At 38.0% G+C, this 18,752-nt stretch overlaps 1 protein-coding gene across 1 annotated transcript in view; it reads left to right on the top strand.

Annotated features, from left to right (window-relative positions):
- Window positions 1-17,844, top strand: part of LOC104164973 (H(+)/Cl(-) exchange transporter 3-like) — a gene marked incomplete at its 3' end in the record, with an annotated part of 20,164 nt that extends 2,320 nt beyond the window's left edge. The window contains exons 2-6 of the mRNA XM_009704465.1: window positions 10,372-10,529; window positions 12,875-12,974; window positions 15,275-15,462; window positions 16,157-16,279; window positions 17,634-17,844. Coding sequence (XP_009702767.1) covers window positions 10,372-10,529; window positions 12,875-12,974; window positions 15,275-15,462; window positions 16,157-16,279; window positions 17,634-17,844 — 780 coding nt within the window. The remainder of the gene's footprint in view (window positions 1-10,371; window positions 10,530-12,874; window positions 12,975-15,274; window positions 15,463-16,156; window positions 16,280-17,633) is intronic.
- Between the last annotated feature and the right edge of the window lie 908 nt (window positions 17,845-18,752).

Here is an 18,752-nt window from a genome sequence, read left to right as displayed (position 1 = left end):
TTTACAATACCACAGTGATCTGTTATTGTCATCTAGCTAGCAAAATAAGGCTTAAAATGCTAGCAGACAACCCAGACATTTAAAGTAAATTGACATTTCTTTATTATCTGAGAGTCGAGGAAAGGATAATACCAAGATTTTTTTTATTTTCCTCTCCTGTAGATTTCAGAGCACTGTAATAACAAGCTAAGAGAAAATGGCTAAAGATATTTTGAGAAATCAAGCTTAATTGTTAAAACCTGTGGGATTTTTTTTTTCCCCTCATTCACATACTGACAGCTCTTCTGTCCTGCAGAGTACCGTTCACATCATGCAAAACTGCTTTGTAACATCAAAGCATTTGTTGCACTAATTGACTGCAGCAGCTCACCCAAAGTGGCTGTACCTCAGCAATGATGAAATGACTGTTTAAATCATTAGGGGTCTTTGAGGTTTAATTAACGGCCTTTACTAACGTTCTATGAGATGAAATACGAAGTATTACCGTACGTTATTATTAAAAGCCTGACCCATTGGTTTGCATTAAGAAGATGTTTTATTTTTTTTTCAGTGCAAATATGCTGTGAAACATCAAATAGATTTTAAAATATGTATTTATTAATTGTGTTTATCTTTTACTCATCGTTATTGCTTTGAAAAAAATACAGGTGATACTAATACTTCTTACGAGGCGTTCCTGTAACTTGCTCTGTCCTGAGACTTCTCTTTGTGTGATACTAAATGCATTGTTCCAGACCTCCTTGTCCTCCCTGATAGCTGAAGTAAAACTGCAGGAACACAGTTCGCTCTGCTTTCTTCTCTGGTACCTAAAAGAGTTGAAAGTACTACTGCTTTCCTCAGAAAGGATTTTAAAGTCCTGATTTAGGATTGCCTATACTGTAAGTAACTGACATGTACACTTTCTCGTAAGAATCTTTTACATAATAAACCACATGCTAGAATATATGTTGTGTAAATAAATTGTTTATGTTGTTTGACTTTTTTTTTTTTTTTCCCCTTGGATTTATTTTTGTATCGTTTTTGCTAGCTGGACCCTTTTGAAAGTTCCAAATTATCAGTGTCTTGCTTGCCTTCCAGCTCTTCACAGACATACTCACACTCTTTGATTCCCCTCCCCTTTTTTTCCTAAATAAGCATTCCTTTTGCCATTCTTTAAAAACTTGAAATCTGAGCAATAGCAGCACATGCATAGTGGCCACACTCCCATTAAGAAAACTTGAGCTTCAGCAAACATGAGGGTTGTTAACTACCTTTTATTTGTTACATATACATAAGTGCATTCTAGACTTGAGATTTTGTAAGTCCTCAAGGGAAAATAATGAAATGCTGTTCCACTAATAATCCGCGATTGAGTCAGTAGCCAGGAGACATGGAAAATTACGTATATGAAGAGCATGCCAAATTTACTGATGACTTGGTTTTTGTAAACCTAATATTTTTTGAGAGACAAAATAACTCACAATTTCATTTGTTGTGCAGCAGTCAGCACTGTGTGTAGGTGCACCTCCTCTTGCTTAGACTGTACTACTAACAGTAACGTTGGGGAAACCTGTCTGCCCCCTCCAGCTTCACCTGTTAGCATAAGCTGTGGGGCAGAGGATATTTAATAATATCCTAGGAGAAGCTCGAGTCAGTTGCGTACTGAGGCAGTTCAGATTCTCTAAGTGGTAAAAGTTATACTTTTGTATTTTAGGCTGCATTTCTGCTTCTGGGCCTCTTATTTTTAAGAATTAGTAATAAATCGAAAGCCATTAGGGACTGAAATGCTCCGTGTGACCTTTGAAGTAAATGCATGTGAAAGTTGTGTACACGCACTCAGAGCTAGAGTTCGACCCTGAAATTTCATTGGTAGCAGAGGAAGAGTAATAAAATTAATTTTTAGACTAATTACAACTTCGTGACAGAAAACACGATCAAGATGATTATAGGTGTCTAACGTTGAGTGCTTTGAGAAGAAGCATTACTTGGAGAAGCTCAGCGTGGTTATGGCACTGAATTTCTGCTGCACTTTGGTTTAAGGTTCCTAATATAAAAAGGGGACAAGGATTTTCACTGACGAGTTTGGCATGTTTGGCTTTGGTGATTAACAGAAAGTACCATGAGATATAACTACGTAGTTACAGGTTTTCTGTCTGCATGTACTGTATGACTGCTAAGGTTCTCTGTTAGGCATGTGTTTCTCAATTTTGGAAATCATTTTGAGATGTGCTGTTACCTAAGATACTAGAAAACTAATGAACAAACCAAGATTATGCCCTCCTTGGACCTGAGCGTGGCCTGATGGGGATAATCACGTTAGCAGAATTACGATGTTTGCCGCATCCTCTCTTTGCCCTGCAAAACAACGTGTAAGTAAGTAGCTCTTGCGTACATGCAGCAGCAGCGCTTAGAAATCTGATTATCTAAATTGTTTTTGTTTTTGTTCTGACTCTTACTGCCTTGGCCATTGTTAGATGATAGATTAGTTCCCTTTTGTAATGCTTGCTTTATCTAACTTTGTATGTCTTTTTACCTTTTATTTTTCTCATCTCCTTCCTGCACTGTTCATCTTATATTTAAGTTGTCTATTTAGTAGTGTAGGGATCCTTGTAACTCTTCACTTGCATATCTGAAGTCCCTATTCATTACAGACATAACTAAATAGATCTAGTCCATTCTGCCTTCAAGAGAACAAGAAAAGAAATCTGTAATAATAAAGCCATTTTTTCAGCTGCATCATAAACCAGAACTGTTTCTTATACCTAAAGTAAAAATCCAAAGCTATTTATGTTTGTTTTGGTATGTGTAGGGGTTTTTTGTGTTTTTGTTGTTTGGTTTTGTGGGTTTTTTTGTTTTGTTTTGTGGTGGGTTTTTTTGTTCTGGTTTTTGTTTTTTTTTAAAATTATGCTATACACATTGAGCAGTACTTGACATTCACTTTGCTGTCTTCTGGGATTCCTGTGCATTTGCAGCAGACGCAAGTCTTCAGAAATCTTGGCTTAACTTTGAGGTGCTACTATTCAACTGTAGTTTAACTCCTACTTTTTTTAAAGGTTATTTTTAAACCCAGATTTTTAAATTTTTTTTTCTAATTCCCCCCCCCCCCCAAAAAAAAAAGAAATGGAGAGGAGAGGATTATCACTCAAGTACTTTGGTAAAGCATTTTCTTTCTTTTCCTTGTTCTTCAGAGCTTGTTCTGAGTCTTGCTATTTCCCACCTATCGGATTTTTGCCAGCTGATTTTTCTCAGTTCGTGTATAGATAGTGGTGTCATTTTTGGATGCATTTTGATTATAATGCAGAGAGCAATTTGTGCTTGTAAGCCTTTGATGCTGTTTAGAAGAGCTGACTGAAGAGACGGGCTCAAAATTCAGTTACACACAAAGGGGAATGTATTACTTCATTACAAAGACTTTAAAATCATTAATCATCAACAGTAGCGAATGATAGCACTCTGGCGTGGTGTGCTGTGCTTCTGATTCTGAATTTAAAAACTGCTTCTAGCCAGGAAAAGACAGTAGTGCTTAATGACTCTTCTTGAGTGGTTACAGACAAATGTAAATAAACTGGTGATTGTTTCTCATCTCTTGATTTTTTTTTTTTTTTTTAACTGAAAGCCTCATATTTTGAGATCTGAATATGGAGACAGAAAGAAGCTGAGGCGCTAACACGTATCTTGTGTATACAAATCTTTGTTACAGGTGTAAATGATCCTTATGGTGGGTGTTGAGTTCAGGGTGCTTCCCCACCTCCGTTCCCCTTGCCACCTCGTACCCAAGGACAGACGGGTGAAGCAAAGCCTTGGATTAGTATCTGGCCGCCGGAAAGCTACAGCCCCTGCTGATTTTAACACTCAGCAGGTTTGGACGGTCATGTCGGGGAGAGCTTATTCCAGCCTTTGGTGTAGACTGATTAGCTTCGTTTTCACTGACAGAAGTACGTTTATTTTTACTTTTTTTCCTTCTTTTCACGCTGCGCGAAGTAGCACAAATGAAACGTGTTGCCCTGCCGTCAGCCAGGAGGACGGCTGCTGTGTAGGAAAAGGGATGTGTGAGCAGCGGCAAACCAGTGTGTTCTTGCTGTAAGGGTTAGCAATTACGTAGCTGGTAGAGAAATACCTTTGAGAAGTTGGGTCCTATTATTGCTCTGCCATTGACTCTGATGTTGACACTGTTTACCTGTTGTTGTGTTCACAGCTCTGAAATGTTTCTAAACATAGCCACCTTTGGGAGTTTTGAGCTCTGTGAAATGGCTATTACTGTATAGTGTCTGAATATTAATATTTATATAGAAGTTTTGAAATGTTTCCAGCAGAAAGACATAATTAAAATCTAACAGGACCCCAAGGGTGCATTTATGTATATCAGTATAACTCATCTGACAGTTTGTTGCTGTGGAAGGGGCTGAACTTGCCTGTCATTCCCCATCTCTACTCTCAGTCCTTGCTCTTGCACTGCCTCTGTTTCTTCTCTGACAGCACAGAAGCTTGATTGCGGTTCTGTATAATGGCATTTTTTTTTTTATTTTATTTTTTTAGTTTTGTCTACTTAGTTGGATTAGCATGTTTGTTCGGTTTACTGTGCAGTCGAATCCAAGGGTGACAGAGCTGATCCAAGGGTGAGAGTGGGAGTGTGTGACCGTGAACGGGAGGGAGAAATAGAGGGAGCAAGATCTCCTACTTGGGTGGCAGCAGTCTGTAACATCAGCTCAGCCTTACTGTGTAATTATGTCCTGAGAGATAAGTCTCCTTCCATAAAATGGAGTAAGCTGATACATGCTCAGTTTGAGACAGAGCAGTGTATTTTGTGATATGCGCTCAGAAAATGTATATCATATGCTGTATAGCATATAGAAGGGGCCTTGATCATAAAGTTACGGTCCCTTGCAAACTGCGCTAGCCACCCTTGTGAGCCTGTTCATGTCGCGGTTCTGTGCCTTCCTCTCTATGGAGGCTGTAGCCGTGTGGGTTTGTTCTCTAGGTGGTATTGGGTAATCGTTGAGATAATCACATGGTGGAGAACCACATAAAAAAATCTATTGTGCACTGTTTGATTACCCAGAATGCAGCATTGGTCTTAAATCATGATGTTTCTCTTCTCTTTATGTTTATGGGAAGAGAAGGAATGCTGCACACAAGGTGAGAGTCAGGAAGGGTTGTTGAACAGTCATGCAGGAGTCGGGAGTATCCAGTATGTTGCAAAACCCCCTTGTGTGAAAGTGTATTTAGATAACTGTGAAACACTAGCTTCCTCATTTCTTTAACTCAGGGTGTTTTAAGTGTACTTTCAGTGGGATTTTTAAATCATGGAGCCTGGAAACTGGAACCCAGTGCCTCCGCAGAAGAGAGAACACCAAGAAGGAGTGAGAACCCAGGTCTACTGGCTCTTCATTACTTCATGCCAAGGACGGGGTAGCAGGACTCTGAAGATCTTCATGATCTACTGGGTTTCTTCACTGGGCACTTATTCCGAGAGATCTGTGAAGTGAAAAATGCAACAGCATACGAACGTTGGCAACTCACATTTTGATTTATTAGTGTCTTAAAATGTTTTATTGTGAAAATTTTTGAACTGTACCATAGTGAATAGCTAGTAATGGTCTGATCATGTTTTAAAGGTTTTAGTCCTTGCTGACGTGATCTTTTTCTTTTTAAATGGATTAGCTGGAGACTTACCAGGTATTTTTCTTTAAAAACCCACAACTTTTATCAGCTGTGCGCTGCTCAGCGTTGCTTTCAAATCTGAAAGAAATCTACTGAGTTGCAAAAGGACAAGGGAGTATGGGATCACTACTAGAGGAGTTGAGGCAGCCTTTGAAAATGCTGTGCATAATCTACATAAATCAGCTTTTTGTTATGTTTATCATAGTTCCAACATCAACCAAGATTGAAGGCTGCCTGTATGAGGCACGTATATAGAATATGAAAGAAGAGATACTGCTTTGCTCAAGGGGGATATAAGGCAAGGAGGAATCTATAATGTATAAAACAACTTGTCTGAGGATAGCAAAGTATTAGTTCTACAATTTCTTTGTTCCTGTTTTATGTCAGGAGGGACGAGCTAAGCAAAGCAGGTGGTTGGATGAGTGTCGGGAGCTAACAGCCATTCGGTATAACTTCGTGTTTAGAGGGAAATGAAGGAGAGCAATATGGTAATGACTGCTTTTTCTATCAAGCATAGTGTCCTCTCAAGCTATTTTGGATTGTGTCTTTTTCATTCTCATTTAAAAAAAAACAACAAAGCCCCCACTTCTTCAGAGATGAGAGCTTTTTTATGGTGTTGGACTTCTCTTATTCCAGTTCTGTCCATGTAGCATTTTTGTTCGTTTTTGCTGTACCTCATTCTGGTCACATGTCCCAAAGTACAGCGTTTTACTGTTAACAGTAATGCTATTACAGTTTTTTTCTTTCAACATGATGCAATCTCCTTTCTCTGAAGCAGCATGTTGTTTTTATTGTCCAGAAGTTTACTGTCTGCAAGCTTGCAGTCTGCAATTGCAGCAGCTCACTAGTTATGTGTTGAGAATAGAGGATTGTTAAAGATGCTATTGGAGAGGAGCGTGCTAATAAAGGGATGCCAGCTACCTTAGTTTTGCAGAGTGTGGAAGGATTGCGTTGAATTTGCTTTGTAAGGATTCCTGTGAGTTGTATTGAGCCCCTGAGAGGCTCAGTGTATTGCTGGTTGCCTCCCTGTAGTAACATGGGTTAGTTTGGAATAACAGTAATAATAAAAGTTCTGCCTGCCACTTTCACCATCTGCTTCCCGCTCTAATAAAGCCTTAAACAAACTCATACATAACAAAAAGAAAGCTTTGCTTTCTTTACAGCTGCAAAATGGCTCAGGTGCATACATATGGAAAATGGAGGTGTCCTCTTATCGTAGCTAGAGGCTGTGCCTGTATACCTTGCGTGTTAAGTGCTTGTTGTGGTTTTTAAGGCTAAGGCTGCTCGTATTTTGATGAGAAGCACTTGCATTGAGTTATAGCCTGAGAAGGAGTCTTGAAACTTGAGGACTGGGGAAAAGGGGAAGGAAGGAAGGCGAAACACTTTCTGAGCATTGGGAATGTCTGGACAGCTACATTAGCTAAATGCTACCATTTATCAGGGTAATGATGATTTCTTGCTTGGATGTTAGAATGTTGTGATGAAAAATCTATATTAGGGTAAGGATTTTAAAATCTATTGAGATGAAGATAAATTTAACAACACTTTGATGAAACTGGCAATAAATGATGAGAATTTGCATGTCTTTATGCTGATGGGAATCATTATCGTCATAGCTGGAAGGAGCATCTTACTGTGTGAAATGCTGGAGAAGAAAGGGAAGTGGAAGCTTGGAAAAGTGTTGAGTATTCGTCAAGACATAGTTCTCTAAATTCGCCTTTCGAATAGTTATATGCCACATCGGTCATAATACTAGCTGGAGAATGTCCTCTCCCACTGCTGTTTAGACTTGCTTATCTTGGGTACAGAGCATCAGAGTTTGTACAGTTGTCCTCCACAGGGCCACCGTACTACCGCACGCTAATGCAGGGCATCGCTGCTGCCCGTTTCTCCCTTGGTACAAGATTATTGTAGCAGCTATTCAGCTGCTCACAACAGCTCTGTATTCAACTAAACCACCTCTTCAGCTTCACATCTTGTTCTGTGTCTCCTCCCCATCATACAATAATCATTTATATTCCAGTATTGGGTGTGCCAGCAAATGCTGGCAAAGTAGGAACCTGACACAGTTTTGGTGGCATTTTTATTGTACCCAGGCAACGAACATTCTTTGTAGGCTGCTCCAAGTTCTGCTTGGGGTCTAGTACAGTGAGTATGCTGTCCCTGATGGTTTCCCTGGAGAGAATTCCAATTCAGCGTCTTGTGATATGCATAAAATCATCTGTTACTGTTTGTGATACGTTTATAACTCTCAACTCTCATTGGCTTTGTGTGACATAGGATTGCGTGCTCCTTATAGCTTGATATTGCTTCATATATAGTAGGACATAAAACCAACTCCCCTGGGCAAAGGCAAGCGTTTGTCCTGCTGTGATCACTCGGGTTCAGGAAACTGCTTCATCACATGGTAACTTTGTAGGAGGTTAATAATTAAACTGTGGCTGCATTTAATTTATGTCCCCTTGCTTTGCGAAGGAGGTTAATTTCATGAAAAAATGACGTTTTCATAATGTATTCTGTTACTCTCTTAGTTTTGAGAGCTAAACTAATCATCGCAGTGTGAATTTTATACTGCCTCTTCCACAAGATCAGCTTACCCATTCAGCTAGCCAAACGTGTATCTTAGAGTGCCTTTGTGTTTACAAGAATTGGAAATGGCGAGAGAATTGAATCTCTTGTCCTAAAGCAAGGCTTTCAGAGTCACCTCTATTAGCAAATCTGATTTAATTTGTTGTTGTTAGCCTTTTATTAATGGAAGCATAGGTAATGCTTCTTTACCTCTGCCTTAAGAGAGACTAGCAGCAGCTTTGGGAAGAGATTTACAGAGCTTAGCTATGGTGAATAGATGAGGGAGAATTTAGTATGGCGTAGACTGGGGTGAAAAACAGTATTAAGGAAGATGACAGCCAGGCTAGCATGGAAGAATGGTATTGGCGTTCTTGAGGAATTGTCTTCTGCACTCGCATTCTCTTTTACTTTAAAATTTTTTTAAAAATATTCTTTTTATAGAATTTTGTAGAACGTTAAGCTTTTCTATATGTAATATGTGTGTGTAATGAATAGCATTTTGTGTATCTTGAAAGATTTAGGTTGCATTTTGTCTCAATAGGATTTTTGTACTCTTTTCTTGCGCATTGTCTTTCGCCACTTAGAAAACGTCCAAATACTGCGTTACGTAGCTGGCATAAACAAGACCTCCCAGGCAATAAATGGCTGAGGCACACCTTTGGGTCTGAGGATAATGCCAGGTGTCACGCTGCTTCTGGTAGATCGCAGACTTCACAAATCTAAAGGGAAAAGGCACTTTGTGCCTATGTGTGAATCTAATTGTCAGTTCTTGGTGAGAGCTGGGGCTGGTGAACTTGGCATTTGTAGCGTTTGGAAGTTTACAGGTAGACCCTTTGAAGACTTCTTTGAGTTTTTTTGGTTTTTTTTTTGCTAAGTTGGAAACTTCTGCTGACAACACCAAGAAGCTGAACCTGCAATTAAAAACAACTCCCCCCACCCCCAAAAAAAACCCAAACCCAACACCAAACAGGCAAGAAAACCCAACTCAAAAAAACCTCACCTACCTAACCATCCCAGTTTCAGTCTAGTGCCTGTCTGAACTGATAGAAGTCTTGGCCAACTTGAGCCTACATCTTTAAGAATGGAGATTATTGTGTACGCCATATGCTGTTGGCCAAATTATTTCGTTCGTAGTCAAACAAGTGAGAGTAATCGCTCTCTAAATCCTTGTCTATATGAACCTCATTATAGCTGTTCCTTTATAGCAATTACTGTTGCAGAAGCAGTTTTTGTTGGGTGAGCAAAGGGTGGCCGTGCTATGTTTAGGCAACTGTCCAGCAGAAAATTATGCTTGGGGTCCGTAAATACACGGTAGGGACTCAAAAAAGCCAAGATATTACAGAATTGATGACATTTGAAAGCTTAAAAAATGAAACTTTCTTGATCAGCTGTGAAGAAAGAAAAATTCTCAGTACTCTTGCTCTTCTTATTTGGATCACGGAAAGAAATACTGTTGGGGATGTTGCTGTGCAAGCTGCTTGTGAAGGAACTAGCTAGTGATGACAAATTAGTAGAAGGCATTTTCTTTATATGGTATTTCCAACTTTCCATGACTGAGGGCTGTTCAGTGAGTTACCTGAAATAAATAAACAAAAATTAGAAAAATAAGTGGTTGTCTTTCTGTTACTTTTTAGCTACACCAATAATCTGTTGATAATGTATTTTAGGTTCAGGTTAGACACGTAAGAGAAATTGGTAATCAGTGGTAGGTATATTTAAAAATAACTGGCAACTTATGGATGTGCTGTGAACTTTATAGCTAATTATCTGGTTTTGTTTTCTTACAGTCAGATTTTCCTCTGGTAGTTCATAAACTGAAATAAACTTCAAGTTAAATGTGTGTCGAAGCTGCTCATTTTTTCCACTTTGTTCTATTGAAGTTTCTGTGGAGTCTGCACACAAAACAGAACAACAGTTTGACTGGTACATTCGTATTGAACCAATGGAAGTACAAAGTCACTAACGTGCAAATTTAACCTACAGATGTGTGACAGAAAAAAATAGTGACATGGAACATTGAGAGACTTAAGTGAAGTAAAATATGCTTATTATGGGGAGTGTCTTAATTACTTGTTCAGAAATTTTACATGCCATAGTGTTACAAACATTAGAATACTTTGTTTATTGCAGAATTAATTCATTCCTGCCTTTCCTCTGCCACAGGTACTCATTATACAATGACAAATGGAGGAAGTATCAACAGTTCAACACATCTACTGGATCTTCTGGATGAACCAATTCCTGGAGTAGGAACATACGATGACTTCCATACCATTGACTGGGTTCGAGAGAAGTGCAAAGACAGAGAAAGGCACAGACGGGTACTTGAGATAAATAACAATACTTGGAAAATGTGTTTTGTTGGATGTTGGAATTAAAGTCTGATCTAGTAACGCATATGAATATGTGCATGCTTTAAATTTGTAAGTAGCTACATCAGCTGGAACTACTTGAATGCTATTAAAAAAGCACCATTTCATTGATACCTGCAGTCCCGCAACACTATTATAACTTGGAAAGGAAACGGTAATTTAATAGAGGGGGAACAGTTCCTCGTCACCCAAATGACATTTTTACAGTACTACCTTTTTGCTTGCTAGTATATTTAAGGGCATTTTCCGGTCTAGATAGATTTGTAATAGTACAGTAGTGCTTGTGATTGTACTTGTACAGAAAAGTGAGCACTGATGTATCTTGCTTTTATACTGACACAAGTTTATCTCTGGTACTGCTATGTGATGCAGTGGTGGTTTGGATTATGGAAAGTGCAAATTCTCATATCTAAAGCACTTACTTCAGTGTATATATATATATATGCTTAACAAAAAATAGTCTCTGTATGTATGGTAAACGGCCTTTCCACTCTCCCATCACGGAACTTGCTTTTCTCCTCTTCTCTGTTGATTTCTTCAGAAGATCTTCAAAGTTCAGGCCATTTAGCTTTGTCAGTGTGCTCTGCTAGGAGTTCTTTCATGAAGGGGACACAAGTTGTATTAGTAACGTGCTAGATGCTGTCAGTCGTCTAATAGACTTTAACATTTTAGGAGGAAATACGCTGTTTAGAACCTTACAGCCAAACTTTTGGGATGCTTGTGTTAATTAACCTTAAAAACAGAACAGATTTGGAGATGTGATTTCTCCTAAAATATTTTTAACTAATCAAGATGAATAGTTAAAAATTAATTGTAATTGTATGGAGGGGTCAGAGGAGAGGTTCCTTCATGTACAAAACTGTAGTGTTATTCTGCTTTCTTTGGAAACACCATTTTTAACTTTCGGGAAGCAAATGTAGGATGTATATGCTGATTTACTTTGACATGATTAGAAAAGATAATCTTACACTAGTTTAAAAAACAAAACATCCCCAATTGCTCTATCTAGTGCTTTTTTTATGGAAGAGTGGATCTAAGAACAACGTACTTTGTTTGAATGCTTTTAATGAAAAGTAAGAAGGTGTTTTCTGTGTAATACTTTATTTCATAACTGATGTCTAAGCAGTAATTAACACAGTGCCGTCTTTATGCCGCAGATGTGTAGGTTAGTGTCTAGTGGATATACCGTTGGATACAATGCTGGGCAAGGTGGGTCTCACCTGGAAATAAGTTATCTATAGGGTGAACTCTCACCGTTGTCACTTATTTTAATGTCTTGAGACCAGAAAAGTCAGGCAAGACAGTTCACAGTTTATAGTCACAGAACTACTGTGAAATTTATAAATATGCCCTGAATGATAGGAGACTGTCTGGCCATACAATCAAAGATGTAGAAAGAAGAAGGAATGAGTACTAGTTCATGGTGGTTTTGAAAGACATGCTACTGTAGAAACAACTTTTTATTAAAAAAGGAAAAAAAAAAAAAAGTTTGAGAATCTCCCAAATGTAGAGGAAACTCTCAAGTATCTGTATTTGCTTTAGGTGTGGTATTTTTTTCTAGACTTCCTTGTCTAGTACTGTGCTTTCTTGTTTGTTCGTTTTTTTTCTGTTTGTGGCACATACTTTCTCTTTCCTTTTGCAGTAAGAAAAAATCATATGAATAGGATCCAATTACATATTGAAGGTTTAATCATAAAACAAGTTATGTACAAATTTCAGCTAAGTGCACAAAATAAATAAGGCTAAAATAAGAATTACTGTTTTTTTGGTACAATCACTTTAGATGCCATTTAGTAATAGTTGTCTAAAAGTATTATAGGGTAGTTACCCAGTTTTTGGTTTTGTTTTATTTTTGTGTGGTTTTTAGCCTAAAGATAAAGATACTTATATTTGAAATAGAAGTTTAGGAATTTGAATTGTATCGAGTAGCTTATTAGTAGTACGCTAACAGTTTATTTGAGGTTCAACAAAAATAGTTTAAGATTTAGGAGAGAAATAATTTTACAACTACGTGTTTTAGATGTGTATCATAGAAGGTATTCATTTATCCTAATAATGCATTTCCTGGGGAAATTCTTTAAATTAAGCGAATTTACTTTCCTCTGTCAGTTTTTTGATGTCTGAATAACCAAGCTGATTTATCTGTGTAAAGCACTAAATACAAGATGTTTGTAGTTTAAAGAGAGGGTATGTTTGCCTACAGCTTGCATGATGCAGTTTGTATGTCATGCTTACTTTTTTTCCTCGTATTCCTATTACAGAAACACATACAAGTGCATGATTTCTCTTTGCAGATTAACAGCAAGAAGAAAGAATCGGCATGGGAGATGACAAAAAGTTTGTACGATGCATGGTCAGGATGGCTAGTAGTCACACTAACTGGTTTGGCATCAGGTAAATTAAAAACCAGATGATTTCTTTCTTGCATTTGTCAGCAAGTATAGTTACTGTGCTTTTTGTTTGTGTGTTATCCACCAACCTGGATAAGAGCTGGTTCAGACTAATACCGTAATTCCATGAGGGAAGGAAAAGGTTGACTGTCTTGATTTACAGGCTTTAGCATTTTGAGGGGAGGGTTTACTAATCAAATGGAAAACAAAATCCTCACTGAATTTAGTGAGAGTTTCTCAGAGTTATTGAACTTCCACCTACTAAACTATCAATGTTCTTTAATCCTGTGATTGAGATTGGTGTTTTCCCTTTCTGTGAAGTTTTGCTTTTTTTCCCTGTAGGATTTCTTGTGCAAGTGTATTAATTGATTGTGCGAGATGGGTTTTCCGCTATAAATTTGTTTTGGTGTTTGTGTTTTGGTTTGGTTTTTTTGTTTGAGAGTCTTGTGTGGTTTTGTTGGTTTGGTTTGGGTTTTTCTTGTTCCTTTTTGGGTGGGTTTTTTTTTTCTAGGAACTTGACTGAATCCATTAGCTTATTCCAGGTGGCCCAAAAAGTAGCTCTGGTGTATGAGTGGCTTTGGTAAACACGCTTCCTGGTAAAGTGTGTGTTTATACATGAGCAGAGTCTTACTGTATGTTTGTGTTGTACCTTTCTAGAAGTTGTTACACAGGAAATAGTAGTTTTAGCAGGTGGAGTTTGTTGAACCTCTACTTCAGCTCTTATCTTTTTGTTTAAATGTGTTTTAGGATAAGTTTTACAGCTGAAATAATCTGATAGTTTGTGGCCCCACTGTCATGCAGTGCAACTTTCTATCAGTTTGGAGGGACCAAAATGTGCAGGAACGAGAAGTCACAAATTTTGTGCCCAGTTTTTCCGAAAAGGTATTTCAAATGGAGATCTTGGATTATATGCTAGGAAAATTGGATTAGTTGCAGAGTATGGCTATGCCTGTTAAAAAGGCACAGTAACTGTATAATTACTACTTAGATATATACATAATCACTTTCGCAAATCACATATAAATTAATATATATGCAAAATTTGTGGCATGTTTGTGTACCTCTGAATGTACAAACTGGGAATGTGTAATTACTAGAAATTGCTTGTGATGATTTGGGTGGGAATGTGCAGTGTTGTGTTTCCACCTCCCAAGCTTTACTATATTTCTGAGCAACAAAGTGAGGCAATTCTGGCTGTGAACATTCCTAGGTTTTTCAGTTTCAATCACTTTCTGTTGTATGTGTCTAGTGAATCTTAAATGGTACAGCCTTGATTTCAGTTGTGGGGAGATCTTGTGTTTATGTATTTTATTTAATTTGGTTGAAATTTTGTTCTGCTGAAATACTGACTTGGACTTTGGTTGGCCCAGGATCTCAAACTGAAGGTCTGTCAAGATTAGTAAATATAAATTAGTAAATTGGAGGTAATTCTCCACTGCTGACTTACACAAGTAAATTGTGGCTGTCTATAGACAGCTATTTCTAATAGTGATTAATACCTTAAAAATAGTAAATTATAAAGAATTAAGTTATATATATTCACAAAAATACTGACTGTAGAAGTAATTTTTCAGTATACTGCTACCATGAAAAACTGGTTTGCTTTTGTAAAATAAAGGGGGTTTTTCAGTGTTGTTTTTTTTTTAATCCTTTCAAGCAATTTCCTAAGTAATACCTGTTTTTTGAGGACTCTTCCGCAAGTTTTCTGCATGTAGTTGTTTGTGAACTGCTTAATATCTCTACTGTTTGTTACCTGCTGTAGGACTTTTACATGCTCACCGTGTTATACAATTAAGTTGTTTTGTATATGGATCACATGAATGTCATCAGGTGTTTATTTGTGGTGGTCAAAACCTGTTGTTGGCAAAGAATGATTTTCTCCAAATACGCTGTTCTGTGCAAAACATAATTAAATAGTTTGTGAGTTCTCTGAGGCATGGCAAGGTAGTTTTGTCAGAAGGTTTGTTGTCTTTTTCATCGCAAAAATGTATCGGTCCTCTTCGGATTCCTGAGTCTAGTTTCAGTGGACTGTTGGGTAACCGTGGCATAGGAAAAAAAAAGGAAAAAAAAAGAAGATGCCTTTGACGTGGGAAATATACAAAGTACTAGATTCTTCGGTAAATACTAATATTACCATATTGCAAATAGGATATATTCCTGGAGATCAGTAACATTTTAAATGTCTATTTCTTTAGGTTTTCTAATTTCAATTTACATCAATTATTAGCAGCGTGTTTCTTCATTTTAGCTGTGTGTGTTATTCCTGTTTACCAGAATATTAATACAAAACTGTTTCTACAACAGGGGCGTTGGCGGGATTAATTGACATTGCTGCTGACTGGATGACCGACTTAAAGGAAGGCATTTGCCTTAGTGCTTTGTGGTTTAACCACGAACAGTGTTGCTGGGGTTCAAATGAGACCACATTTGAAGAGAGAGATAAATGTCCGCAGTGGAAGACATGGGCAGAACTAATAATTGGGCAAGCAGAAGTAAGTATGTACCCATTCTTTGTGGTCTTCCTCAACAACTCGACTGAACATGGAGAGAAAATAATGGTCTTAGGGTACTAAACACGGATTTGGGTTGTACTGTCCGCTCCATTTGTGAGCGTTTGAATTGATTAATAGGGTGTAGTGAAATAAATGTGCATTTCATGCACTGCAAGGGGGCTTGGAGTGTTGGAGGTGTAAGGAAGGTCTGAGAGTATAGAACTGTTAATAACGTGAGAATTTCTATTCTTGATCATAGCTATACATAAAAAGATAAAAATGAAATTTGCGTTGTTCTCCAATAATTAAGAATAGATTGGTTTTATTTTCTGTGCCACAGCGTTTTTTAAATAAAGAAGATTTCCTCAGTATTCAGTAGATTTTAGCAGCTAATAGCTATTTAAAAAAAATAAATAACTGTGCTATGTTTATTTTTTCTTTTCAAGATGAGGCGTTAGAACGTTTTCTACCTTGTATAGCCCAGTCTTTGCTGACGTGCAGGTGTCATGACTATGCTTTTCAACCAAAACTCTCTCTTTCTTGGCTTGGTAATAATTACTGTCCCTCAAAATGTGTGCATAAGTGTACTTGCAGTAAGAATACTTGTGGGTTATTTTAAGTAGTGATTTTGCTCCTACATAAAATTCATATTCTGACATTGTTTTGTTTCTTTTTTAATTTTTTTTGCTTTTAGGGTCCAGGTTCATACATAATGAACTACATAATGTACATTTTCTGGGCTTTGAGCTTTGCCTTCTTAGCAGTTTCTCTGGTGAAGGTATTTGCTCCCTATGCCTGTGGCTCAGGGATACCTGAGGTGAGGTCTAACTAATATTTACATTATAGTTGCTTCATATTAATGTGAAAATTCTGTCTTACAGGGTCAGGGGGTAGGTAAGAGGGAGCGCCCTATGACTTTGATGAAATACGTTATTTCAATTTGAATACTTGTGTTAATGTAATTGTGCTAATTGTTGCTGAGAAAAATACCCCAGATTTCAGAGAATCTCCTGAGCTTGTAGATTTTGCTGCGTGCTTCTGGCTGGACTACTTTTTAAAGAAACATTTAGGTTAAGAGAGCAGTAGACTTCTGAAGAGTGATGTCCAAACCTCCCCCCAGTCCCCACCCTCCCTGTGGTGATAAGAGAGCAGTAGTTCATTGACAGAGTACGGGTCCTTTGATACAGCAATTGATCTTTTGTTGCACTGGCTTTAATCACTTTACCTGGCACAAACCGTCAGACAGTCACAAAGTGAGATGTGTAATATCCTCAAAACCACATGGTTAATACAATTACTGCTGCTGCACACAGAATGGGAGGGAAAAACCCAAAGTCAAAGTCTGGGCAGTCTCGCTTCTCCAGTCATTCTGTAACTATTTCTTTACATATGTGTATTGTAAAAGTTGAAGGACAAATCCTGCCTCTGAATAAGCCTGGAGTAGTTCTATGCCATTATGCCAGAAGAGATTTCATCCTAAATTGGTTTCCAAATTTAGCTAACCTTTACTTTCTAGACACAGCTGCCCAGTGTTTTGTGTACATCCTGTTTATAGACATGTTGTCCTTTCTTAGGGTAACTATTATTTCCTATATATGGGTGTATTTTCCAGGCTAATAACATGATGCTGTTAGGCAAAGTAATACCTTAGGTAAGTGGCACATCTTTTCTAGTGGGAAAAGGCTGCTCTTTTCCATCTTTATGTCAAGGAATCTACTGTTACATTTTTATGTGGAGATTATCTACTCTCACATTTTTATGTAGAGATGGTAAAACATAAGGAGAAAACAGAGGGGTAAAATTGGTGCAAATGTGATACGCCTACAATAGATGAGTATAGGTTTTGCAGGTTTATTTTTCTTTTGGGAGGAATGGTAATTTACATCATAAACCAATGAGTGCAGTCTTAGAAGCTACTGCAGATTAATTTTCTACTAAATGTACTTGATAGTGTTGTGGTGTGCTATTGTCTAGCATTTTAGAGTAAGTTGCAAATGGAAAACCTCTGGCAACCAATGGACTCAGTGTAGCAATCTGAACGATACGCGTTTTAAAGTGTGATAAAGATTTGAAAAGGCTATTTTTGAAGTTATATAGCTAAAATGATAAAATTAATTATTTTCTGAAGAAAGCAGAATACAATAACAGATATTATTTTTCCTTTCTTTCAGATAAAAACTATTTTGAGTGGCTTCATCATCAGAGGTTACTTGGGGAAGTGGACTTTGATGATAAAAACAATTACTTTAGTCTTGGCTGTCGCATCAGGTTTGAGTTTAGGAAAAGAGGGTCCCTTGGTACATGTTGCCTGCTGCTGTGGGAATATTTTTTCCTACCTCTTTCCAAAGTACAGCACAAATGAAGCTAAAAAAAGAGAGGTAAGTTTGTAAAAGCATTTCTAGAATGTATTGAATATCCATGCATTTACACAGATTTGTTTCAGAGATGGTATTTGTTCTCTCAGACAGTGTTTAGGCTTGGATTATCAATAGTTATGTATTGTGTTAAAAACAATCTGTTATGCCTAGCATTCTCCAAGGTAAATTGTTTCCATGTCAGAGTAAATTTGCATTTCTCCCACCTCAGACACAATTTGATTTTACTTGAATTCTTTCTGGGTTTGGCTCTACATTTGGGTAATTGGTAAGTGTCTTCAGTTGTGAGGACAGCAGAGGACTGACTTTTGAACCTGTGAGCAAAGTATTCCTGGGAAAGGGTTGGTGACAAGAGCGTTTCTGCTCTGTTTCGGTTTGCTGTTAGTGAGAGTGTGGTGGGTTAGCCTTGGTGCCCACCAAGCTGCTCTCTCAACCCTCCTCCTCAGCAAGACAGCAGGAGAAAATAAGGTGAAAAGTTCCTAGATTAAGATAAGGACAGGGAGATCACTCGCCAATTACCATCACAGGCAAAACAGACTAGTCTTGAGGAAGATTACTTTATTGCCAATTAATAACAGAGTAGGATAGTGAGAAATAAAAAGAAAAGTAAACCCACCTTGCCCTCACTCTCCCTTCTTCCCAGGCTCCACTTCGCTCCTGACTCCTCTATCCCGAAGTGGTACAAGGGGATGGGGAACAGGGGCTGCAGTCAGTTTGTAATGCTTTGTTTCTGCTGCTCCTTCCTCCTCACACTCTTCCTCTGCTCCAGCGTGGGGTCCTGCCCATGGGAGACAGTCCTTCAGAAACTCCTTTGGCACAGGTCCTTTCCACAGGGTACAGGCCTTCAGGAGCAGGACTGCCCCAGCCTGGATCCCCCACAGGCTGCAGTTCCTGCCAGCAAACCTGCTCCAGCCT

This window comes from Cariama cristata, unplaced genomic scaffold (assembly GCF_000690535.1).
Source record: "Cariama cristata isolate BGI_N322 unplaced genomic scaffold, ASM69053v1 scaffold25527, whole genome shotgun sequence".
Lineage (NCBI taxonomy): Eukaryota > Metazoa > Chordata > Aves > Cariamiformes > Cariamidae > Cariama > Cariama cristata.
This window is presented reverse-complemented; position numbering and strand designations above follow the sequence as displayed.